We start from the raw sequence: 27700 nt of genomic DNA, 5'->3' as shown, positions 1-27700 counted from the left end.
AGAAAGTGTTGGTGTAAAAAAACAGTTTTGAAAACATATTAGGCATTTCTCACCTTGGCTGCCTTTGCCCAGTCTATAATCCCTATGACTATCACCACACTTTAAAATGATAAGCTTTCATCACGTGTTCCTTTATATGTTGTGCTTTTGTGTGGTCCGTATTAGGAGGAGATCTATATTTCAAATCTGGGAATTTAAAAAACAGTCAGAAGATAGATAACAATAAAGGATTTTAATTATCCCACTGTTAACTGGGATAGATTTAATATGAAAAGAATTGATGGAGCAGAACTGTTGAGGTGCACTCAAGACAATGTTTTATTCCAGATGCAGCAAGCCTGACAAATCAAAAGGGTGCAGTGTTTCAGGAAATGAAGCTAGGCAAGTGAAGGAACAACCTGTATCAAAATTTAATTAGTTTTAACATAACTATGGAAAAGGTAGAACATCAGTTAGAATTCTAAACTGGGAAAACACAATTTTACTAAGCCGACGAGTGCTTTAGATTAAATAGCCTAGACACCCAAGGTAAATCAGTGTCAGAGCATGGGGAAGCATTCAGAAGAGAGATTAAAGGGTTTCAGAGTCAACATATTCCCATAAAGAAAAATGGGTGAAAACACCAAATCTAGAGCCCTGATTGTCAAACAGCTTACAGATCAAGTTAGGGGAAAACAGGAAAGCACTTGTCCACCAGCAGGAACTCAATATTGTTGAAAGCTAAGAGTATAGAACATAGAGGGATAAAATTAAAGGAAATTAGGAAAGCAAACGGAGGGCATGATAGAATATTGGCAATCAAAATCAAGGTAAATCAGAGTCAGAGGATAACTAAGTAAACGGTAGACCCATAAAAGTAACCCATGTAAAAATGAAACAGTTTCTTTTTTCTTTCACTGGATATGGACATCCTTGGCAAAGCTAGCATCTGTTGCAAGGGCAGTTAAGAGTCAAAACAACTACATAACTGCAGATCTGGAGTCACATGAAGGCCAGACCAGATAAGGATGGCAGATTTTCTTCTCTAAAGGACTATTAATTTTTCTGACAATTGATGATAATTCTCATGGACAACATTATTGAAATTTGCTTTATGTCCTAGAATTTAAATTCTATGAATAAATCTATCAGTTGCCATGATGGTTTTGAATCCACTTCCCCAAAGTATCAGCCTGGGCCTCTAGATCAATAGTCCAGCAATTTAGTTACTATGCCACATTCTACCCTGAAACAGGCAAGATGAGATGTTGGTATGTTTCCAAACAAATACTATGTGGTTTCTTAAAAATACTATGTATCTGACTTCACAAGTGGGAATAATGCAGGTTTTACTAAGATGAGTAGTAAGACGACTCAGGTGTGACAAATACAGGGATAGGGTAAGTATTAATGAGATTAGCATCCTTATGTCAATGGGGCAAGGTCAAGTTTACTCAAAAATTGAGATGTGATACAGTTTGGGAAGTCAAACAAAGCATAACAAAAATACACAATTAATAGTAGGATATGGAGAGGTATTGAGAAAGTGAGGGACCTTGGGACTGAATATCCAGGAGGTCCCTGAGGTTTGCAGGACAGGCTAGTAATGTACTAAAAAGTCATGTGGAATTCTTTATTTTATTAGCACATAGAATAAAGAGCAAGAAAGTTATGCCAGAACTGCACAAATCATTAGTTAGGCCACAACTTGCACTAACTTCTGCAGTTTTGGTCACTTCAAATCAGAAAGGATGTAATTGCTGAAGAGAAGATATTGCCAAAACTGAAAAATGCAGCTAATAGAAAGAAATGGACAGGTTGGAGTTGTTTCCTGTGAAATCGAGAAGACACAGGAGAGATTTGAGGAGATGCCCAAAATTGTGAGAACCTGGATATAGTGAATGGGAAAGGGCTATTTACAGCAGCAGAGTGGTCAGTGACTTGGAGACTTAGATTTAAGTAGAAATATTAGATGGAGTTGAGATTAATCTGGAGGTTGACATTAATCTGGAACTCATTGCCTGAAAGAGTAATGAAGGCAAAAGCGTCAAATCAATTAAAGAGTGTGTCTGGTTATGAACCTCAAATACCATAACCTGCAGGATATTGGACCAAGTGCTGGAAAGTGTGATTAGGCAGGGTGACTTGCTCTTGAGCTGGCACAGATGCATTAGAAGTAGTAATCTCTTTCAGTGCTGTACACTTTCATTCTAAGCTTTAATGTTCAGTTCACTACAATGCAAGTTCAGTCTCCTGTCATACAAGCTCAGCTCATTACTGTACCAGTAATCTGAGTAGTTGAAATGGTCAACCATAGACAACATGAAAGTCAGGGACTGTCCTGATTACCTCCTCAGCTGATTGCTGCAAAGCTGAAAGAAATGGCTGTGACAATAATGGCACAAATTCTGTTGAGTACAGTCGAGCTTCTCCACAGTTGACCAGGCAGCAGAAGTAATGATTAAGCAGTCTGCTCTACCATATTTCATGTGGCAAAATAACTTTAGTGCCAACTTGTATTTATATGGCTCACTAGATTTGGAGCCACATGGGGTAACAGATGGGTGGTGTCACCCAATAAAGTACCTTCTAGTTTGCCATGGTGGCTTAAGAAGATGGGATGGTGGACTGCAATAGCATGATGGCATAACGATTGGTGCCAGGAAACTAGGCATTGACCTTCATAACAAGTCAAGGGCAGTGATACACTAGCTGGAATTTGAGGGGATGCAGTCCCTTTTGGTTACATTGCATAATTGACATGTAGCACCCATGAAGCAATGTGAATGCTTGTTTTCGCACCTTGCACCATAGTGAAGCCCAAATTTGCATAAACCCCCATGATTGCCTTGCCTGGCAAGACAGAATTAAATGTATTCAATTCTCTGCAACTACAAAGTTTCAGTAACTCCCAAATGACTGATGAACAGAGAGAAGTTGAATTAGTAATTGCTCCACATTGGTAGAAATCACAAAGATAAAGTTTTGTGAAAATTTTAAGGACTTGGGAAATAAGGGAGGGCAAGTGACTGAGGTGTCACAGGGGGAGCACTTTGGGCCAGCAACCATAATTCTATTAGTTTTAAAATATTGATGGAAAAGGACAGACTGGATCTATAATCTGCAGTCCTATTTTGGAGGAAAGCTAATTTCAAAAGCTGATTGGGGTGAATTCCTGTTAAGGTGAAAAGAAAGGCTAGTAGCTGTAGGGAATGCTGGATGACGAGGAAAACTAAGGTTTTGGTTAAGGAAAATGAGGAAGCATGTGTCAGGTAGAGACAGCAGAGATCAAGTGAATCCTTATAAGAGTATAAAAGCAGTAGGAGTATACTTAAGATGCAAATCAGGAGGGCAAAAAGGGGGCATGTGATAGCTTTGGCAAATAGGGTTAAGGACAATCCACTGGGATTTTATAAATACATTAAGGACAAAAGGGTAACTAGGGAGAGAATAGGGACCTCAATGATCAGCAAGGCAGCCACAGAAGATACTAAACGAGTATTTTGCATCAGTGTTTACGATGGAGAAGGACACGGAAGGTATGGAACTTGGGAAAATAGATGGTGACATCTTGAAAAATGTCCATATTACTGCAGGTGGTGGTGCTGGATGTTCTGAAAGTGGATAAATCCCCAGGACCTGATCAGGTGTACTCCAGAACTCAGTGGGAAGCTTGGGAAGTGATTGTTGGGCCCCTTGCTGAGAAATTTGTATCATCAATACTCACAGTTGAGCTGCTGGAACACTGGAGGTTGACTAATGTGGTTCCACTATTTAAGGAAGGTGTTAAGGAAAAGCCAGGGAAACTATAGACCGGTGAGCCTGATGTCAGTAGTGGGCAAGGTTAGATCTCATGGAATACAGGGAGAACTAGCCATTTGGATACACAACTGGCTCAAAGGTAGAAGACAGAGGGTAGTGGTGGAAGGTTGCTTTTGAGACTGGATGCCTGTGACGAGTGGTATGCCACAAGGATCAGTGCTGGGTCCACTACTTTTCATCATTTATATAAATGATTTGGATATGAACATAGGAGGTATACTTAGTAAGTTTGCAAATGACACCAAAATTGAGGTGTAGTGGACAGCAAAGAAGGTTGCCTCAGATTACAGTGGGATCATGATCAAATGGGCCAATGGGCTGAGGAGTGGCAGATGGAATTTAATTTAGATAAATGCGAGGTGCTGCATTTTGGAAAAGCAAAAGACAGCAGGAATCACACACTCAATGTTAAGGTCCTGGGGAGTGTTGCTGAACAAAGAGACCTTGGAATGCAGGTTCACAGTTCCTTCAGTGTGGAGTCACAGGTGGATAGGATAGTGAAGAAAGTGTTTGGTATGCCTTCCTTCATTGGTCAGAGCATTGAGTACAGGAGTTGGGAGGTCATGTTGCAGCTGTACAGGAAATTGGTCAGGCCACTTTGGAATATTGTGTGCAATTCTGGTCTCCTTCCTATCAGAAGGATGTTGTGAAACTTGAAAGGGTTCAGAAAATATTTACAAGGATGTTGCCAGGGTTGGAGGATTTGAGCTACAGGGAGGAGGCTGAAGAGGCTAAGGCTGTTTTCCCTGGAGTGTTGGAGGCTGAGGGGTGACCTTATAGAGGTTTATAAAATCACGAAGGGCATGGATAGGAAAAATAGACAAGGTCTTTTCCCTGCGGTGGGGAGACCAGAACTAGAGGGCATAGGTTTAGGGTGAGAGGGGAAAGATATAAAAGGGTCCTGAAGGGCAACTTTTTCCACAGAGGATGGTGCATGTATGTAATGGGCTGCCAGAGGAAATATTGGAGGTTGCACAATTACAACATTTAAAAGGCATCTGGATGGGTATATAAATAGGAAGGGTTTAGAGGGAGATGAGCCAAGTGCTGGCAAATGGGACTAGATTAGGTTAAAATATCTGGTCAGCATGGACGAGTTGGACCAAAGAGTCGATTTCCATGCTTTACATCTCTATGACTCTATGAACCTAAATGCAAACTATACTGAGTTTCTGAACTTGCTCCCAGACAAAGTCATTCAACATGTGCCATACCTCTTCCTATAGACTTCAGCAAAAACAAAACAACTTGGAAAATGCTCTATGTCTTTACAATTAAGCAAAATTAATCAATCAATCAATCAGCAACTAATTTAGTACTAGCTGGATACCCTGTTACGTAGTGCTCTAAATGGTGCGGTAAAGATGTGGAGGTCCCTTCCATCGCTGAAAAAGGAGTGCAGCTGTTCAACATTAATCCTCAAAATGGTATTGCTCACATCAAGTCAGCACAAAATACTGACGGATGTCACACTCTACCTGCTATGTATCTTTAGAGTGGACATTATCTGCACACACTACCACTCTCATCCAAGTGGAGATATGATGTAGAAGTGCCAGTGTTGGACTGAGGTGGTCAAAATTAAAATTACACAACACCAGGTTATAATTCAAACAGTTTATTTGGAAGCACTAGCTTTCAGAGCACTGCTCCTTTATCAGGTAGCTGTGGAACAAGATCATAAGACATAGAATTTATAATATTGCTCTTAACAGCAATCTAGGTTTGTTCAATATATCTCATCAGTTGCATGTGTGACTCTGTGATCTTTTACTCTAAATTCTGTGTCTCATGTTCCTGCTCCACAGCTTCTGGATGAAGGAGCAGCACTCCAAAAGCTAGTACTTCCAAATAAACTTGTTGGAATATAACCTGTTGTTGTGAGATTTTTTTTAACCAAGCAAAGATGGACACAGGATGAGCAACATGCTTACTGTGTTTTGACTTCAAAATGTCACCTCTAAGACTGAAGAACTAGGCAACTAAAGTGACAATTTCATGCCAATACCTTTAATATTATGATCATAATTTACTGCTGCAACTGCAGCAATCATAATGGATCTGTCAGAATTCCAATCCTTTTGTCAACAGCTTATTCTTAAAAGTCTAATTTTTAAAAACATGTTGGAGAAACTCAGTGTGACTGGTATCATCCGGAGAGAGAAACAGACAATCAGTTTTTTCAGAACTATTCATTGTGAAAGCTTCCTCTTTCCCAAAAACATGAGAATGCACTATGTTTGAGACAACACCTTTGGCAAATCTTTTTTCGTCCTTCCACTGATTATAAAAATAAATGCCACTAAAATTCCATCTTGATCTAATTTACAGACAATGTTCTGTTGAAAACAAAATACTGTATTCATTCAAACTCCCCACCAATGTTGTCTATTCATCATGTTTGGCCAGTTTGCTCCATGCAGGGTAATTTCTGTACTACAATGTGACCACATATTCACCTAGTAGAGAGGGAATGTCATTTCCCACAGTTGAAAGCTTCTTAGTTAGGCAATCTCCCTTTGAAGGATAGAAACAAGCATATTTCTGTTCTAAATAAAAACAACACTTTTTTTAAAATCCCATCTGTTCTCTCACCTCCTCTCCTGAAACTGCTGATTCATGCAACATTTTCCTTTGTCTTTGTATTGATGACCTTGTGCAGTGAACAGTCATTATGTAAAAAAAACATGAAAACATCATTAGGAATAAAATGCTGCCTGGAAAAATGTGTGTGTTTGGATATAAATGATAGGAGCTGATATTGAATATAATAGCAATTGAGGGACAAGTCATTAAAACTTAAGGATGAATTCATTTCAATTATGGAGTCAGAAATTCAGCTTTGTGAGCAGTTCCAACAAGGCAGGGCTTCAAGAGTGGGATAACAAGTCAATAAAGCTGTAACAAAAAAATACATAGAATCCAAGTTGACTGAATAGCAACAAAAAAATTTTTAAACACAAATAGCTAATGCTTAAATCATTGGCTTCCTGTAGTTAAAATATTGCATTCACTTTGGGTGTCCTAGTTTAGGAAACACGGAATATGCAAAAGAGATACCCAAGTAAGCAGAACACTGGATCTTTTTCAGGGCAAAAGGGATTCTGACAGAGGCATTGTAAATTATGAAGGATTTCAATAAGACATATGGAAGAAGCTATTTCCATGTTTGTGAAATTGATAATTAATGAGCATAAACTCAATGTCATCACCAAAAGAGTTTTCTTTTGCAAATAATGAGACAGAATGTAATCATTCCAAAGCCAGCAGTGAAGCAGAAATTTCTGTTGTTAGAAAAAATATCTGCATAAATAGTTTTAAAAGAGAAGTCTAAGATAGATATTCAGGAAAGAGTATAAGAATGACTCTAAGATAATACTGAGTTAATAATCACACAATTCCAGGTTATAGTCCAACAGGTTTAATTGGAAGCACTAGCCTCCGGAGCACTGCTCCTTCATCAGGTGATAGTGGAGGGCTCGATCGTAACACAGAATTTATAGCAAAAATTTGCAGTGTGATGTAACTGAAATTATTGTCTGTTAAGCCTTTCATCTGTTAGAATATAGTGATAGTTTCACTTCTTTCATGCATAAATCACAAAACTTTTTTTTAAAAGTTGCATTCTCGGGTTAGCTGTTAACAATGGTGATAGCACCCTACCTCTTGCAAAAATGCCATCCCGTATTCCCAATTCCTCCGCCTCCGCCGGATCTGCTCCCAGGAGGACCAGTTCCACCACAGTACATACCAGATGGCCTCCTTCTTTAGAGACCGCAATTTCCCTTCCCACGTGGTTAAAGATGCCCTCCAACGCATCTCGTCTACATCCCGCACTTCCGCCCTCAGACCCCACCCCTCCAACCGTAACAAGGACAGAACGCCCCTGGTGCTCACCTTCCACCTACCAACCTTCGCATAAACCAAATCATCCGCCGACATTTCCGCCACCTCCAAACAGACCCCACTACCAGGGATATATTTCCCTCTCCACCCCTTTCCGCCTTCCGCAAAGACCGTTCCCTCCGCGACTACCTGGTCAGGTCCACGCACCCAAACAACCCACCCTCCAATCCTGGCACTTTCCCCTGCCACCGCAGGAACTGTAAAACCTGCACCCACACCTCCTCCCTCACCTCTATCCAAGGCCCTAAAGGACCCTTCCACATCCATCAAAGTTTTATTTGCACATCCACTAATATCATTTATTGCATCCGTTGCTCCCGATGCAGTCTCCTCTACATTGGGGAGACTGGGCGCCTCCTAGCAGAGCGCTTTAGGGAACATCTCTGGGACACCCGCACCAATCAACCACACCGCCCCGTGGCCCAACATTTCAACTCCCCCTTCCACTCTGCCGAGGACATGGAGGTCCTGGGCCTCCTTCACCGCTGCTCCCTCACCACCAGACGCCTGGAGGAAGAACGCCTCATCTTCGACCTCGGAACACTTCAACCCCAGGGCATCAATGTGGACTTCAACAGTTTCCTCATTTCCCCTTCCCCCACCTCACCCTAGTTCTAAACTTCCAGCTCAGTAACTGTCTCCATAACTTGTCCGGACTTGTCCTACCTGCCTATCTTCTTTTCCACCTATCCACTCCACCCTCTCCTCCTTGACCTATCACCTTCATCCCCTCCCCCACTCACCCATTGTACTCTATGCTACTTTCTCTCCACCCCCACCCTCCTCTCGCTTATCTCTCCACACTTCAGGCTCACTGCCTTTATTCCTGATGAAGGGCTTTTGCCCAAAACGTTGATTTCGAAGCTACTTGGATGCTGCCTGAACTGCTGTGCTCTTCCAGCACCACTTATCCAGAATCTGGTTTCCAGCATCTGCAGTCATTGTTTTTACCTATGTTGAAGGTGTTAGCCCCCTGTGTTCTCTGTCTATGACCTGATGTTTAGATTGATTCTAATCTAAAAAGTGAGATAACAGAGTTTTACATAAATTCATGCAGTTTTTGAGCTCAGAGTTCTACATGAATGTATGCAGTTTTTGAGCAAAGTGCAATGTAACTCTGCAAGTACAAATTCACCCCACAAAATATGTGTGTGCACGTGGGTCTTTGTCTGTGTGTGTGTGTGTGTGTCTGTCTGGGGTGAGGTTGTGAGTGTGAGAAAGTGTGTGTGTGTGTGTAGTGAGTGCAGTGAGTGCAGAGTGTCTTAAGTCTGTGAGGGGGTGCATGTGAGAGTGTGGGAGTGTGTGTGTCTATAAGGGCGTGTATGGGTGTCTGTGTCCGCGTGTATGTGAGAGTGTGTGTGTGTAGGAATATATATATATGTGTGTGTGTGTTAGTGTGTGTGTGTATAGTGCAACAGTAGTGATGGACACCTGAAAGTACTCAAGGATGCCCTCACAAGAACAGGGTACGATGCTCAACTCATCGTCTGTCAGTTCCGACGTGCCACAGCAAGGAACCGTAATGACCTCCTCAGGAGACAGACATGTGCTGCAACCGACAGGGTACCCTTCGTGGTTCAGTACTTCCCAGGGTCTGAACCATTACGCCATTTTCTTCGTGACCTGCAACACATTATCAATGAGGATGAGCACCTCACTAAGACCTTCCCCACACCTCCACTACTTGCCTTTAAATAACCGCCAAACCTCAAACAGATCGTTGTTCGTAGCAAACTGCCCGGCTCTCAGGACAACTCCATACAACCCTGTCACGGTGGACGCTGCAAGACTTGTCAGATTGCGGACATAGATACCACTATTACGCGTGGGGACTCCTCCCACCTTGTACATGGCAGGTACTCATGTGACTCAGCCAACGTTGTCTATCTTATACGTTGCAGGCAAGGATGCCCGGAGGCATGGTACATTGGGGAACTGAGCAAAGGCTACGAAAACGGATGAATGGGCACCACACAACAATCAACAGACAGGAGGGTTCCCTCCCAGTTGGGGAACACTTCAGTGGTCCAGGACATTTAGCCTCGGACCTTCGGGTGACCATCCTCCAGGATGGACTTCGGGACAGGCAGCAGAGGAAAGTGGCCGAGCAGAGGCTGGTAGCTAAGTTCGGTACCCATAGGGAGGGCCTCAACCAGGACCCTGGGTTCATGTCACATTACAGGTGATCACCATTGCATTGCATTGCACTACACACACACACACACCCTCATAGACTTAAGACACTCTGCACTCACTACACACACACACACACACATTTATTTTGTGGGGTGAATTTGTACTTGCAGAGTTACATTGCACTTTGCTCAAAAACTGCATGAATTTATGTAGAACTCTGTTATCGCACTTTTTAGATTAGAATCAATCTAAACATCAGGTCATAGACAGAGAACACAGGGGGCTAACACCTTCAACATATTGTCTAGCTATCACCATTGTTAACAGCTAACCCGAGAATGCAACTTTTAAAAAAAAGGTTTTGTGATTTACACATGAAAGAAGTGAAATTATCACTGTATTCTAACAGATGAAAGGCTTAACAGACAATCAATTTTTCAATGTATAATTTCAGTTACATCACACTGCAAATTTTTGCTATAAATTCTGAGTTACGATCGAGCCCTCCACTATCACCTGATGAAGGAGCGTCGCTCCGAAAGCTAGTGTGCTTCCAATTAAACCTGTTGAACTATAACCTGGTGTTGTGTGATTTTTAACTTTGTACACCCCAGTCCAACACTGGCATCTCCAAATCAAGATAATACTAGTTAGCCTCATCACAGTAGTCACACACTCACCAATAGATCTGGGGCTGAGAGTTCAAGCCCTACACAATCTAAATTGAAACTTTTATTGAAGGGCTAAGAGAATATTATTTTCTTGACAATACTGCCTTTCAAATAGGCATCATTGTTTGCCACGCTTATTCCATTCAAAGTAGCAACTAAGAGAAGTGAAACTTGACATTTTGCATATTAACTCACAGCCATTGCTTCAGTCAGATCCAACAGATCTGGCCAAAGTGAATCTCTAATTTATGCTCACCACCTGAAAACAATTAACTGCTCAATTACTCCGTAATTAAGAGCCGTCAGCAGTTTACAGTCGGTTCGGACATAACGCGATAGATCAAACGAGATCAAAAACTTCCATTATAGGAAAATCACACAATAGTAGCGTCATCTAAACTAATGGGGCTCAAATCACATTATGGCCAATACAAGTAAGGAAAGTTTGCATTCTACAAAAAGTGGTCTAAGTTCTTCAATCGTGTTAAAGCCAATACACATTGAAGAAACACGTGAGAGTAAAACTGACCGTACTTGCATCTCGGCTAATATTTATCCTTCCATCAGCACTATCCAAAGGAGAACATCTGGTCATTTACCACATCGCTGTTTATGAGAATTGCTACTTACAAATTAGTTACTATGGATTCTATAATTACAAGATTAGTGACACTTCAAATATATTTAATTTGCTCTGAAGCATTTTGTGATGTCCTGAGGAGCAAGTTCTATCTTTTCTATTGCTTTCTTTCAAAGAAAGAGATTGATGACAAAATAGTCACCTTCTATGAACATTTTATGAGCGGGCATTCTTTGTTTAAGGTATTAATGCTGCTCCATGAATGTCAATGAATGGTGTTCCTTTGGAGGTACATTGTTTCAGGAGTATCCAGAAGCTATTAAAGGAAGCTGAATGCAAAGTGGATTGCACACTGACCACGTTCTCATGGGGAGATGACCAAATTCTAATGCTGAGAAGAGGGGTTTCCTGCAATATTACCTAGTAGGAAGACAAAATTGCAACAACTTAAATCATCATCCACACAAATGTATTTCGGATGAACTAAGTAATAGTTCCAGAGGAGAGGGGGAAAAACACAGAAAAGCTGTTTCTTTTTTTAATTCAAGTCTTTTAAAAATACTTACAAAATAGATATGGATGGCAACTATTGGCTGGAAACACTGCAAGCATGTACAAAATATTTCACTTGTGCATAAACCCAAAAGATGCCATTTGAATGAAGTGAAAGTTTAAATAGTCATCTGTTTCCTTCCAAAGGCAGTAATATAGATGAAGCATAGAATCTCTTCACCAATCATGTTCAATAACTATGTAATTGTAGGAGGAGATGGATTCATTGGCTTCAACGTTATTCCATACGGAAGCAGAATTAATACCAACACTATTGAATATTAAGTAAATTTATACACACCTCTGTAATTCATACTGACCCTCTCAGGAATAGAAACTACCTGAAAGAAAGACAAAAAGTTATAAATTGGACATTACCTAACTCTATCATAAAACTAAGCTTTCTTCCTTTCAGGCTAATTCACTAAAAGACTTTCCATTAAATAATACTTAGAGGATAAAACAAGTTTAACCTATAGAAGATTTTTGAAGAGGGCAGTATTGTGTTACAATCTGCAAAAGAACAGGCCTTAAATAAAATCAACTTATACCCAGTAAAGACATTAGTTTAAAAAAATGCTAAAATATTTAAGCAGACAATGTAATGTAAGTGGCTACAATGAAAGGTTTAAATACCAGATAGATGAGTGTATAAATATTTAGTGATGTGAATGGAAACATAAAACATTATCCCTTATATCAGTTAAGTATACCATAGCTACATGTCTAACACTTTCCTAAATCAATGCACAATTATATCTGGTGGAACAAAATCACATACAAGATTGCATTAGCACAGATATACTCTATTTCTCTTTCCACAGATGACTGACCTGCTTTTCCAACATTATTTGTTTTTATTTCAGATTTCCAGCATTATTTTTAATATAACATTAGTCTAGATTTCTGTTTACATCAACTTCACTTGGACATTTGACATTAAATTTCTATCATTTTTAATATCCCCTGCTGTTTAGGATCCCTTCATCAATTTCTCTTCTCTCTTTCATGCATTTTACAGAATATGTTCAAAGATAAATTCGCAAGAAACACCATTCAGTTCTGCTTGCAACAAACTGATGGTTAAAAGTTTCAATGGTTGACTTGTTATCAGTGTTGCTTCTCGTGACCTTTGGCTAGTTCAACAATTGGCCACAATACGCCACCTAGTCAAATTAAGTGTAAAATAAAGGGTCATTTTCAGATTTGACATACAATCTATGTACTCATCAACATTTGTAACTAGCTTATAGCTAGTTGCCCTTAACATTGCAACAATAAATGCACTTTCTATTTTGTGAGAATGTTTGGTTTTATCTCTGTCAGGTAAATCTATTCCAGTTAAAATGGTAAGGATCTCTCCTATACAAAACTAAGGCTTCTATATTAGTAATCATTACATGATGCAGTTCAAGACGCATTTGTTCTCAAAAGTATACCCTGCATGTTACTGGAAATGAGAATTTATAGAAATTGTACTCTAATACCACAGCCCCTGAAAAAGCAAGTTCCAGCAACTCAAGATCAGCAAAAGATGTTTTGTAAAAAACAAAAGCAAAATACTGTGGATGCTGGAATCTGAAACCAAAAGAGAAAATGCTGGAAAATCTCAGCAGGTCTGGCAGCATCTGTAAGGAGAGAAAAGAGCTTCAAAAGATGTTTCAAGTCTAACTGACCCTTTGTCAAATGCCTCTGCAGTATTTGCTTCAACCAGTCCTTGTGGAGCAAGATTCATATTCTCATCAACCCCAGGTGAGTCTTTTCAGAATTCCCTATTTGATTTCTTGATGGCTATCTTATTTTGATATCCCCTAGTTTCTCTCTTACTCGAAAGTAGAAACAGTGGGCTGAATTTGCCAAGACCCACAAAAGAAAACTTTTGAGGAAAATACAATCCATTCATGTCAGTGCAGCACCAGGCATGTTCTTATCTCCTTACAGTTTTCCTAAATGTGGGATTCCATCTGCAGGAGACAAAGAGGACACTAAATGGGGCATTCAGCCCTGATTAGTTAAATTGGAATATCTCGGAATGATAACATAGCAGGGGACCATTCAAGAGCACAGAAATTGAGCCGCATGGTTTCATTGCTGGACATCCAAACCACAAACTGCCTGGCCTTATTAAATTGCTGGCAACAAATAGCAGTGCTCAAGTATGCTAGGTGAAAGGCATGCCTTTTCAGCCATCTCATGCAAAGGATATCGCCATTAAAGTTGCATTTGCTACAATGGTAGTTGCTGCACTCCTACTTATGGCACATTCATGCTTTCAATCCCTCAGTAGATTCCAAACTGCAAAGGAAGCTGGCATTTGTACCCAGGCCGGAATCTAGTCACAATCCCTTATTGGATGGGAGCTTCAAGGCAACCTCTTAGTTGTAACCTCCAGAAAGAGCCTGTCATGGCCACTTTCCTGAGTGATCTAGTTCCTGAGCCAGAATTGACAGAACTGTGACTTATTGGCAAAAGCCATCCTATTCTTTCTGTGTTTATCCTATCAAAACCTTTCAAAATGTTATGATTTGGAGATGCCGGTGTTGGACTGGGGTGTACAAAAATTAAAAATCACACAACACCAGGTTATAGTCCAACAGGTTTAATTGGAAGCACACCAGCTTTTGGAGCACCGCTCTTTCATCAGGTGGTTTTGACAACCACCTGATGAAGGAGCGGCGCTCTGAAAGCTAGTGTGCTTCCAATTAAACCCGTTGGACGATAGCCTGTTATTGTGTGATTTTTAACTTTCAAAATGTTCAAAGGCTTCTTTGAGGTCACCCCTCTGCCTTCTCTTTTCACAAGCAGGAGATCCACCCTTGCTTATCTTCTTTACACGGGCACCCAGACATTTCTGGTACCATTCTTGTAAATCTTTTTCTACATCTTCTTCAGTGCCACATGTCATCTTCATAATAAGGTAGCCAGGATTGCATGAGCTACTTCAAGTGTGGCCTCACCAAGCTTGGATACAACTTCAACACACCTTTTCTATTTTTCAATTCTGTCCTGCTATAAATAAGCCCAAATGCTTGGTTTGTTTATTTTCTGGCCTTGTTGAACCAAGTCACTACTTTTAGCGAGCAGTGTACTTGCACCCCTTTTATTCCTCATCCCCAGTGGGATTCTCATTTCCTCACTAAGGGCCAACTGAGTGCTATCTGAACTAGAGCTTCCGGATATGGGCCTGTTCTGAAACAGGAGAACCGATAGCAATAACCTAAACAGCCAGCTGTACTTCAAAAATCGTGTTTCCTCAGTGATGAGCTTAAACTCCAGAGACCCACAAGTTTCTGACCTAGCTAGCAGGGAGGGGAAGGCGGGTGGTGACAGTGCCTGGGACTCCAAGGGTAAGAAGCCTGATTAAAGTTTCTGTGATTAGAACTGCTATTTAGATTCTAATAGTATTTAATTTAATCGTATATTTAAGTACTGTCCTCTGTATAATTGATAGTGTTAATTTCACTGTTTAGTGCTTTTACTTGTTCTTCTTGTACTATACTTACTTTTCTGTATTTAAATAAAAGCAGAGATTCTTTTGCCCTGAAATTCCTGTCCACTGCCTTCCTCCTTTCACATTCCCTAAATAAGTCCAGTGTCAGAACCAGGGATGTGGGGGTGATTCGAACCACGTAAAAATCCGAAAATTACTGAGTGCAAATCAGAGCCCCACAAATTGTAGGGAGAAATGTGGCAGAGGCAACTGAATGAACAGTTTGAACTTAATGACATAGAAACTCATGAACTTCTAGAACTCAATGTTGAAGATAAGAGTGGAGGAGGCAGAGAAGAGGGAATTAAGAAGATAGTTTGATCAAGGATCAGAAGACGGTTTTACAAAACAAAAGCTAGATCATATCGTGCTTTGTGGTCCAGCTAGATATAGTAGTGAAAACTTCATAGCCTCCTTTCAGGAAGTAGAACCAGAGTATGACCTCAATTGAGAGTCACCAGAAGGAACTAATTTTTAATATATTGATTGAAATTGGCTTCATTTATTTTTAAAATAAATGAAGTTTAAAAATATATGTCATTTAATCTCAGAGCAAAATAAGCATCGACTGATAGTCAATTCTTTTTCTATAACTTGTTAATTTAAATTTGAAACTGATATCCTGTGGAAGTTGTACAATTTTGTAGGATTTGGGAAGTATTTTATTTTCTCTCTCTTTTTGGGTTTCATTGCACTATGCACCATTTATCATCACCCAAGATGACTGATAATCAGTGAAATCCATCATCACTCATACATTTTAAGAAATCCTCGGATACACCACTAAAAGATAGCAAGCCAAGTTTGATGAGAGCAATATAGAACACTCACTGATAATAGAGACAGCATTCCAAACCTGGCAACTGGATCCAAGTCTTCAGAAGAAATATTCTCTCACAAGATAGCAAAAGTGAAGCTTCAAAGCAGCACTTATATTTAAAGTATGAATGATAGACAGGAAAAGCTGAGAAAATTAAACTCCTCACTGACATGTTCCGTTTTCCAAAATAACCACAGAGATTTATGGACTCCCAACACAATGAACAACATTGTCAGATCCAAAGATGGCAACAGTCGCCTCAAAGACCAGGACAATATCTGTAGCCAATGGAGGCAACACTTTATAGAGCTACCCACTTAACTTCAGGATGGATAGACATCTGCTGCAGAATTTGTTTATCGAACTTTGTTATGGAACAGGAAGCATAACATCAAAAACAGGTGAGATTGGCACTAAAATAGGAATACTCTCTGCTGCATAGGAGAAGCTTGAACAGCATTTTGGGGACCTGTGCCTCATTCTGTGAAGAGTAATTCCAATAGGTTTCCTGAATTTTACAGCATACTGCAGGTGTGATGGCTCCTACTCCACAGCATGAACTGGGAATAAGCAATAATGCAATAGTGTACATGTATGTTGCCTCCCGGTCAGCACTGGCTGTGAGTAGGAATGCCTGCTTTCATATGAACAGTTAGTCCATGGGAACAGCAATGAGAAGTCTGATCTGAAAAATAATTCTTGCTCCATACCTCAGTCCCATTCATGGAGAAGAGATTGAAAATTATCAACTGGATGAGATTTTGAGTTCTGAAAATACCTGTCAATTACAGAGCAAGAAAGGATAGTATGCAGAATTCAAATTTTCTGAAACAAAAACAGAAATTGCTGATGAAACTCAGCAGGTCTGGCAGCACCAATAAAAGTAAGCAGAGTTAACATTTTCAGTTCAGTGACCCTTCTTCAGAAAGACCTTTCAGAAGGGACCCTTCTGAAGGGTCACAGGACTCAAAATGTTAGCTGTGTTTTTCTCTGCACAGATGCTGCGAGACTTGCTGAGTTTCTCCAGCAATGTTTTTGTTGTTTCAGATGTCCAGCATCTATAGTCCTTTGTTTTATTTCAGTGTCATCTCTCTTCTATTGGCAAGGCAGAAGCAACCTCAACATGAAGGATTTCCAACAGATTTGGCCACCCTCAGCCCAGATATTAAAAGAGCTGATCTACGCAATGTTGCTAAAACCCAGCAGGTACATAGCTGCTATTTTGAGTAACTAATCATACAATTTTAGCAGTTCTGAGGAAGGGTCACTGGATTTCTCTCCTCAGATGCTGCCGAACCTTTCCAGCAATTTCCGTTTTTGGTGCTTACAATTTTACATCCACTTGCAGAGAAGATGGAGTTGGGAGCGTAAAGCAATAGGATTTAGCATCTGTTGGCCATTCAACTGATAGACTGGGCATTGTAAGGGAGAAAGGGAAAGCAAATGCAGCCACAATCTGTTGACCACCTACTCAGTTATTGCAATTTGAGTAGAAACACACACCTCTCCAAACAGATTTTTGATTTGCTTTTCAAGATCTTATAAACATGCTTCCATCCCAAAGCCATCATAATTTTCAATTTCAGGAAAGAAATCTCAATTTCCCTGGTATCAAATGGCTTCCCTCTGAAGAATTTGCCTGAAGAGTTACTCAGAAACAAATACTTTATTAAAATTGTGTCCATTCTTTTTCACTAGAATATCTTTGTTGTTCATTGTGCACCTTGTTATGTGCTATCATGTGCAAACCTTTGAGATCTACTCACATTTGTTAAAGTCTTGACTAAAATGTTCACATTCTCTTTGTTTGACGTTCTGCAGTTGACTTTGAGAATCAAATGTTCGACCCACTCTACCCTGTATTTGAGCTTCTGTAGTGTATCCTCTTGATTCTCCAACTAATCCCAAATTATCTGTACTTGATTACTGTAATCTGTTTAACACTTAATAAGTAATCAAGAGTTAATAATTTTTCCCAGAAATTAACTTCACAGTCTTTAGCTCTGACACATAAAGCATTTAAAACGAATTAATATATGATAACACTTAAAAGTAATAAAAAAGAACAGCCTATTTGAAAGTTCTTACAAATATAATCTAATTTAAGATAGTTAATAGGAATATCCAACATTAGATAATTCCTTAAAATTAAAAAAGAAAAATGCAGAAACTCAATGCTTAATTGATCAAAGAGGATAGTACAGACAAAAAACAATGGACTTTTGTCTCTCCCTGTACACTTCCTGACCCAGGAGATCGGATTGGAACTTGAATTCACTCAAAACCCATTCATTTATAGGTCCAGTTCCTGTTGAATCCATCCATTTATAACAATGCTTGCAGAGAACAATTAAACTCCATATTAAAAGTAAAATTACACTAGTAGGTGGACTGAGGCATGATCAGAGATGGCTCACAGTAAGAAGGCAGTCTTTGTAATGGTGAGGATATAAGGTCAGAAGCTAAGTTTAGGATCAAAGAAGAGGTTATGGTTGCGAACAGTGTGGTTCAGTTGTTCAATTCTTCAAGAATGGCCATCATTTCCTAGAGAAATTATTTGATTCCATGATGACATTAAGACTGGAAATGGGAGAAAATTGCTTTTTTCTACTCAATGCCAGAACCTTGCATTTACATGTTAGATGCCTTCTAAATAACTAACTCAGAACTTAGATTAGCCTAGTCAAAATTTGCATAGTCTGATAATTTAGGAGGACAATAGTTCAGTCTACAAAAAAAAATTGTAGAGATAAAAAAAACCCTAATTATTTTGATTGACAGTATCCATTTTCAAAAAGAATCTTTCAACCTTATCAAGAGGTAGTTGCACAATTACACAGACTTTGTACATTCTACTGAGACTAGGTGATCAGCTTAGACTTTTACTTGACAGATGCAATGGATAAAAAGCTTTCTAATTTACTACACAACAATGATCTGATTGACATTTTGAAGTCAAGCCGATCACTTTAACTATGAGTGAGTGAAAAGATCACTTACGTTAATCTAATAGAGATTTATTTATGACCCTGGATGCCCCTTTGACTTTATTAATTGATAAAACAAAAATTAAAATAAGTGTTTCCTGAGCAACATTGGTCTCGGCTGTACAACTGGGCCAGAAATAGCAAAGATGGCTGGAAAAGCTGGTAGGACATATGTATGAATATCCTAAAGAACGTTCAGCTATAATTGTTGCTTTCAGCACCATCTAGTGCTGGAATCTTGTAATGTTGACAGACTGGACAGAAAGCCCATTAATACTCTGAAACACTACATACCCATAAAGTGGGGAAAGACAGCCTATTTTGTTTTTTCCCTTCTCAGGCATGAGGATGTTGCCAATCTGCTACAATGGAGAATAGATGGAGCAACAACATAGGAGTTAATATGGAAGCTGGACATCAGTGATCAAGTTAGTAACAAAACAGTTGTTACAGTGAGACCACACAATTGTACGTCAATTCAAGAGGCCTGCACCAAATGCCTGCAAGTACACTTTCCTCAGCAATCTCTCTCAGTACATGTCCCCACAAAAATCCTTCATTTCTCAGCCTAAATTTGGATTGTTATAAAGTTAACAAACATCCAGGGCATCACAGCTGAGCCCAATTATCTAAAGTTGAATTACAAATAATTTCAAAAAGCCACTGCATAGTGGTTAAGGGAAAAAGATTCTAGTTAATATTGTTAAAAATCACACAACACCAAGTGATAGTCCAACAGGTTTACTTGGAAGCACTACCTTTTAGAGCGCTGCTCCTTCATCACCGGATGAAGGAGCAGCGCTCCAAAAGGTAGTGCTTCCAAGTAAACCTGTTAGACTGTAACCTGGTGTTGTGTAATTTTTATCTTTGTACATCCCAGTCCTACAATGGCACACCCAAATCATAGTTAATATTGCCCAGTCTCCACCAAATGTTTGTCCAGGGGCATTAAAACAAATTGTAGCAACCCTATTACAGGTTAAAATTTTAAGTCAGAATATACTTATATTTGTCTTACAACATCACGTTACAAGCAGTACTCACAAGGGTATTATTTGCTCAGCCAGGACTGCGGAAAAATACACTGGTTATGGGCAATCTGTGACTTGTCCTTTTAACACCAAGTACATTTTCCCAAAGTCATTCCATATTCCCACCAAAACCAAGATCAAATTTGTGAAACGTGAGCTTAAACTGCTGTGCTTTCCAACAGCACTTAAAAATATAAAACAGTACAACAAACCTACTCTCAAACTGTAATTGCTAGGAGTCTTAAATTTAATTACAACGATAAATTAGCTCCAATATCAGGCCACATGAATATAATATAGCAAAATTTACTGTCCTTGCATTTGACATTAATGGGACACCTTAGTCATGGGACTACAAACGTGTCCTCAGTGCTTGATAGTAATGCATGTGCATGAGAGTGAGCTGTACCAGTATGCTGGTAGGAGGCACTGCATCATTCCTGAGCCATACTACATCTAACCAATGACTACTCAGCAGCTTTATACAGAGTGAATGAAGTTGACCTTTCAAGAAGGTCACATCCTCCCCAAGCATAGTGTTACGAGAAAGGAAAAATGGTTTTGGCCTTTCTAATATAAAACCCAAATCTTGTTTAATCCTACAATAAAAATTGTCCTTAATACTTATATAATCTAAGTTTTTGTCCTTTCCCCATTTTTCTTTACTTTTCAAAATATCCATCCATTTCTCTCATATACTTCCAAAATGTGAGGTGGGCAAGAGTTTATAATTATGTTTTTTCTACATTGATAAACATTGCATTTCATAGATTTAAGGTAACAATTTACAGCATACACTTGATTCACATGTAATATCACAAATTATTATTAATCATTTAAGAAAAAATATAACTACACAATGCATTTTTGGGTCAATTAAAGATTCACAATATAGATATTTGACTGGAAGTCTGATACTGGGCCATCTATGTACCAAATAACACAATACTATCACTATTTGTTTGCAAACTTCCCACACAGACTAGCTATCTAGTAATGCACTGCACACCATTTGAAACCTTGCAAGATCCCCAGCAGCAAGAGGTCAGATGAGCTGCCTTTATTTGGGACTTCTGTTCTCTTGTCCACTTGCTGGAAACACTTTCAGCATGCAAATGATTACATGAGCAGGACACAAAAAGTGAAGACAACTGGGGAAGAAGAACGTGGTGGCCACTTCCAGATCATGACTGCAACAACCACCTGAGGGAATTACCTGCGTGAACCCTGTACCCTGGCCGTTATCACAACAAGATAGTTTCTATTTATGAACACCAAGTTGCAAGCCGGGGTAGATTTTAAAATAACATAATCGGGACTTTCGACCTCCTAAAATGTGTTTCTAAATCTTCCATGAGAAAAAAAACAGTATGAATTTTAAACAAACAAACAATGGTCAGTGCTATTGTTTTATGTAACCTGTTTAAATGCAATGTGACAATGCTCTTACCTTGACACAATAGTTCACAGCAGCGATCCAGCTGCTGCATCCAGGGTCTGGCCAGGAGCCGCTTTGCACTGGCAAGCACTAGAAAGGGTTAAAAGCTAAAAGCCAAGTAAGAACATGGCACAGCTCATCCTGCCATATTCCAGTTCCTTTTTTATTTTCACCCAATTCCCTTCGAAAGCCCTGCGACCGAAATAATTTAGATCCTGATAGACCACACACACACCCCACGCAAAACCTCCTACTAAACTCTCTTAATAAAAGGAACCGCGATGCTGCTGAAATATAGTTCTGGATTGATGTCTGCTTCTTCCTTTTTTTTGGCGTCCACAGACGCTGCGATCCCTTTGCAACCTTTATTAAAGCAACGAAAGTCACAACACGGAAATACGTGCAGCGCAAGCGCACTTCCGCCCCGGGAATAAAGGACCAGCAGAGCAAATAAATAATTAAATTTTAATGTTCAATATTCTCTGGCTGTGGCTTGTTTACAAAAGGCCTTCCTTTCCTGGAATAATGTTCGTTTTATTTAATCTTTCATCAACGCTTTTGCCCACCCCTGTCTTTAAATGTTTTTTTTTGAAAATATTAATATTTATACAGAGGGAGTCAGAAATGTTACTGAGTTTTTATTTTTCCACCACAGATAAAATATATACACAGGCTTAACACAAAGACGTGGGGAAAAAAAGTCGAGACTGGGTTTTAAATGTTAGCATTTCAGGTTTGGCTTCATTACAGTGTACAATTGAAGTATTTCTAATTTACAAATCAGTCAAACTATCTTGAAGACCAAGCTGACAGGTTGTTGTGTCTTTCTGCACTTCAGAGAACTATGGAGGTAAATGTCAATGGCTGAACAGGTGGTCATGAACATCAGTTACACCAACCGAAATTTATTTAAAAGCAAACCTGATTTTTTTTTAAAAGTATTGACCTTCAGGGCTGTGCCCCACCCTACTTCTTTAATCTCTTGCATCGCTAATTTCTGAGTTGCTATATTTGTTGTTCATATATCTGTTCTTCTGATCAGGCCTATTCTGGTCTACCATTCGTGACAATCTGCTCTTTAGTGCATGTCTCCCCATTTTCAATACAAAACCTCTTAAATACAAACTGTGTGTTCTGTCACCTCACCAAGCCATAATTTCAAACTGCTGCATGGTATCCATTTCCTCTTTGAAGATTGACTTTGATTGTTTCCCCATGTGAAAAATCCTGTACTTAGGTATTTAAGTCACAGCCATATGCATAAAAATAAAACAAAATGCAGCCACATTCTTGGCAAAGGTACACATATTTTGTCTTCAGATCTATTACTGTGGGATAAAATGTATCAGTTATCATATTCGGTAAGCCTTCAATCCATCAACATATGTTCAGTATCTTAAATAAGCCATTGTAGATAATACAATAGTATCTTAAGAACACATTGTTAATTATTTTTAGGTGTCTTTGAAGCTTCAAACCTGAGGAATAGTGAGTAAGCAAAAGGTTCTTATCCACAGGTAGTTCTCCTACAATGCCGTAGTTGCATTCCAGTGAAACCTTGCTTAATAGAAAATCCCTTACTATAAATAATGGGACTTATGGCAAAAGGAGGGTTGGGGCAGACCAGCAAAAAATGTCATTCACAATTGCTCAAAAATCACCTAAAAATTGAACACAAGGTATAGCACAGCCTGAATGAAGGTATAAATCATATTTATTAATGAAACAAAAGTAAATTTAACACAGTACATTAAAAAGATTGTTAATGTAGGGGCAGAGGTCATCATGGTGCATTAGGTAGACTTCCTCATTCCTGTTAAACAAAATATATCACATATTCTCTCCTTACCCTCAAAATGCTTTATAATATCTCAGTTCTCTTCCAGTGTTATAGCCTTTCTTTTGCATTCACCACCCACAATTATATCACCAGGATGCTTCATGCTAACATTCTTGTGACTATCCCCCTTCATTTTTTCAAAAAAAGGGATAATCTAGGAGTAGTGGATCTTTCACAGGAAGATGCTCAGTGTGTCTCTCTCAGAGAGCTACTCTCCGTACAGTACCTCTCACAGAAAGCTGCTTTGTTAGCAGTGGACATCGGCACTTGTGCAGAATTGCCCAGAGCTGACATGAGGACATGTGCAAAACAAAGCGTGTGAAAAGATCACTGCTAGAATCGCGCTATTGTGAAGCGATTCATGAAAATACCTGTTCCTTAATTCCCAATGATGTTATAAGCAAATTGCACTGCTAAAATGTGCATTATCCAAGAACTACCTGTATCAGACAGGGCTCTCTGACTGGATCAGATTAACAGTCTCAATCATGGAACTTATATTCTATGAGGTCCACGTTGCTGACCTTGTTTCAATTATTATAAGACAAAAGTCGACTAAGTAAAAACAATGACTGCAGATGCTGGAAACCAGATTCTGGATTAGTGGTGCTGGAAAAGGACAGCAGTTCAGGCAGCACCCAAGGAGCAGTAAAATCGATGTTTCGCACAAAAGCCCTTCATCAGGAATTTACTGCTCCTTGAATGCTGCCTGAACTGCTGTGCTTTTCCAGCACCACTAATCCAGAATAAGGCAAAAGTCGACCAGGCATCAGTATTTAAAGTGTGCATGTGGCCATGAAGTTTGTACTTGTTCTTCTGGTTGAACAGGATATCGGTCATGATGAACCTATATTCTATGTATTTGGTTAGAATAAGAATGCCTTTGGAATTCACATTTCCAATTTCTTTCCTGTTAATAGTTTCATTCCAGGGGTTGAAATTTCTTTCAATTCTGGTATTGAAATCTCTGAGAAGAATAAGACTGTCCTCTTTTAGAACTCACAGAAAGTTTGATTAACTTTGGTATAGAAATCTTATTTGGTTCAATTGGTGGCATCTAGAGTTGGAGCACCCATGCTGTTCACAGTAGCATTTTGGCAGTTTGCCAGTGTGAAATGAAGAATCATGAAGAACACATTGTTTCCAAGAGTTTACTCATAAAACTGACTGACAGGTTACTTTTTGATAGCAAATCCAACTCTGTAAATTCTGTGTTCTTTTTCTAATGTTCTGTTCCAGAAGCAAACCTCAGTGTAACTGGCTGAGAAGCTATTCTGCTCACCATTTATTGAGGTGGGACTTGAAAAAGAAACCTTAGTTTTCCTTAGGCTGCCCCTGCTCAGCCCACCAGATGTCAAACAGTGCGGTGCTATTGATGACATATAGCCAGAAGTCTTGGACAACGAATGAAGTGCAACTCTCTACACACTCAAGTCCAGTGTTTCTGTGAACGTTTTGATGTCCCATCACCCAAACTTTAATACCCATGTCTTCTATGTGTTTCTTCTACAGCTATAGGGTACTTTTTTCTAGTCCCATCCCAATAAATGGTGAGCAGAGTGGCTGCTCGGTCAGTTGCAGCTTCAAAAAGTGTCCAAATGTTAGACAATCATTTTCTTGATGTAATTGTGATTTTTAAAATGTTAGCCCATGTAACATATATCACAGAGACTGAAGTACTCATTGAGACAGATGTCTTGCAATTTTTTAACAACTATGTACAGTTGGTTCTGATATAACATGACAGCTTGGTTCTCTTGGCAGGAAACATGTTGGTTCTTGGTTCTTGGCAGAAGCATTGAATTGGTACTTCAGATCTGTGTTCAGTGGGGAAGACACAAGCAATCTCCCTGAGGTAATAGTGGCTGAAGGACCTGAACTTAAGGGAATTTATATTTGCCAGGAATTGGTGTTGGAGAGACTGTTAGGTCTGAAGGTTGATAAGTCCCCGGAGCCTGATGGTCTACATCCCAGGGTACTGAAGGAGGTGGCTCGAGAAATCGTGGATGCGTTGGTGATTATTTTCCAGAGTTCGATAGATTCGGGATCAGTTCCTGCGGATTGGAAGGTGGCTAATGTTGTACTACTTTTTAAGAAAGGTGGGAGAGAGAAAGCAGGAAATTATAGACCAGTTAGTCTGACCTCAGTGGTGGGAAAGATGCTAGGGTCTATTATAAAGGATGAAATTACGGCACATCTGGATAGTAGTAACAGGATTGGTCAGAGTCAGCATGGATTTATGAAGGGGAAATCATGCTTGACTAATCTTCTGGAATTTATTTGAGGATGTAACTCTGAAGATGGACGAGGGAGATCCAGTAGATGTAGTGTACCTGGACTTTCAGAAAGCTTTTGATAAAGTCCCACATAGGACGTTAGTGAGCAAATTAGGGCGCATGGTATTTGGGGGCAAAGTACTAACTTGGATTGAAAGTTGGTTTGCTGACAGGAAACAAAGAGTAGTGATAAACGGCTCCATTTTGGAATGGCAGGCAGTGACCAGTGGGGTACTGCAGGGATCAGTACTGGGACCGCAGCTTTTTACAATATATGTTAATGATATAGAAGATGGTATTAGTAATAACATTAGCAAATTTGCTGATGATACTAAGCTGGGTGGCAGGGTGAAATGTGATGAGGATGTTAGGAGATTACAGGGTGACCTGGACAAGTTAGGTGAGTGGTCAGATGCATGGCAGATACAGTTTAATGTGGATAAATGTATGCTTATCCACTTTGGTGGCAAGAACAGGAAGGCAGATTACTACCTCAATGGAATCAATTTAGGTAAAGGGGCAGTACAGAGAGATCTGGGTGTTCTTGTACACCAGTCAATGAAGGTAAGCATGCAGGTACAGCAGGTAGTGAAGAAGGCTAATAGCATGCTGGCCTTCATAACAAGAGGGATTGAGTATAGAAGTAAAGAGGTTCTTCTGCAGCTGTACAGGGCCCTGGTGAGACCACACTTGGAGTGCAGTTCTGGTCTCCAAATTTGAGGAAAGACATTCTGGCTATTGAGGGAGTGCAGCGTAGGTTCATGAGGTCAATTCCTGGAATGGCGGGATTACCTTACACTGAAAGACTGGAGCGACTGGGCTTGTATACCCTTGAGTTTAGAAGACTGAGAGGGGATCTGATTGAGACATATAAGATTATTAAAGGATTGGACACTCTGGAGGCAGAAAACATGTTTCTGCTGATGGGTGAGTCCCAAACCAGAGGACACAGCTTAAAAATACAGGGTAGACCATTTAGGACAGAGATGAGGAGAAACGTCTTCACCCAGAGAGTGGTGGCTGTGTGGAATGCTCTGCCCCAGAGGGCAGTGGAGGCCCAGTCTCTGGATTCATTTAAGAAAGAGTTGGATAGAGCTCTCAAGGATTATGGAATCAAGGGTTATGGAGATAAGGCAGGAACAGGATACTGATTAAGGATGATCAGCAATGATCATATTGAATGGTGGTGCAGGCTCGAAGGGCAGAATGGCCTACTCCTGCAGCTATTGTCTATTGTCTATTATCAGGTCGATCTGGTATAACGCGCATTTCATCAACACAAATTGGATATCACGCAATTGATGAATTGTAGATATTATTTGGATAATGCAAACTTTCTGCTGAATGGGTATAGCGATTTTCTATAGCAATCTTCTACAGCGTGATTTTCTATAGCGGTTCTCCATAGTGCCACTTTCTATCGAGTGAGGTTGCAGAAAACGCAACTGTCGCTTTATAGCAGAATGACCTGTATAAGAAAATCGCACAGTAGCCACACTATTCAAACTAATGGAGTTGGAATCGCGTTATAGTTAATACAGGTAAGGAAAGTTCACATTCTGCAAATAACAGTCTAATTTCTTCAATCGCATTAAAGTCAATTTGCATTGAAGAAACACGCGGTATAGCAGAACTGTAGATTAATATGACATTGCAGACTTACATATATGTTCTGAGTTTTATGCTTGCTTATCTTGTCATTATGTTATATTCATGGTTAACTGAATGACTCACTAACTGACTGACTAAATGATTGGCTGGCTGATTGCATAACTGTACAAAGATTTAGAAGGAGACCTTTTATTTTGGGGTATTACATGCCATCTTGCTGATTTAAAGATATAGCAGCTTTCGGAGGTATCTGCAATAATGCAAATTACATATTTTACCCTCTAATATATATGACAAACTTACATGTGTATAAGGATGCACATTAAGGTTGGCAAATAATATAACCAGATCTAGTCCTTATGCAATTATTGTCACTCGGGTAAGTTATTTCACTTTGTGGTGTGCTGTTCATCATTGTGCATAGATGTCTGGTTATTGTCTGTTATGACACTTTCAGTATCAGAGGCATTATCTTAAATGACAGACAATTAATCATGTACAGCTTGGATGTATTGTCTCATAGGATTTTACCATTTTTGTGACCATGTCGTCTGACCTTGG

At 39.6% G+C, this 27700-nt stretch overlaps 1 protein-coding gene across 9 annotated transcripts in view; it reads right to left on the bottom strand.

The window, feature by feature from the left end:
- c20h5orf24 (chromosome 20 C5orf24 homolog) overlaps positions 1 to 21793 on the bottom strand; it is a 38287-nt gene extending 16494 nt beyond the window's left edge. For 3 of the 9 annotated variants that reach the window (XR_011963474.1, XM_072590679.1, XM_072590671.1), the window contains exons 1-2: positions 21425 to 21793; positions 11948 to 11983 (exon numbers count right to left, since the gene is read on the bottom strand). Coding sequence is in view for 5 of the 9 variants with exons in the window: in XM_072590679.1 (XP_072446780.1) it covers positions 11948 to 11983; positions 21425 to 21464 (76 nt within the window). In the remaining 4 variants the exon portion in view is untranslated. Of the gene's footprint in view, positions 1 to 6396; positions 6455 to 11296; positions 11432 to 11451; positions 11515 to 11947; positions 11988 to 21424 lie in introns of those variants that run through there. The other 6 variants (XM_072590676.1, XM_072590677.1, XM_072590675.1 and 3 more) reach the window with 6 other exon arrangements.
- Between the last annotated feature and the right edge of the window lie 5907 nt (positions 21794 to 27700).

Source organism: Chiloscyllium punctatum, chromosome 20, assembly GCF_047496795.1.
Source record: "Chiloscyllium punctatum isolate Juve2018m chromosome 20, sChiPun1.3, whole genome shotgun sequence".
NCBI lineage: Eukaryota > Metazoa > Chordata > Chondrichthyes > Orectolobiformes > Hemiscylliidae > Chiloscyllium > Chiloscyllium punctatum.
The sequence above is the reverse complement of the archived record's forward strand: the minus strand, read 5'-3'. Positions and strand labels throughout refer to the sequence as shown.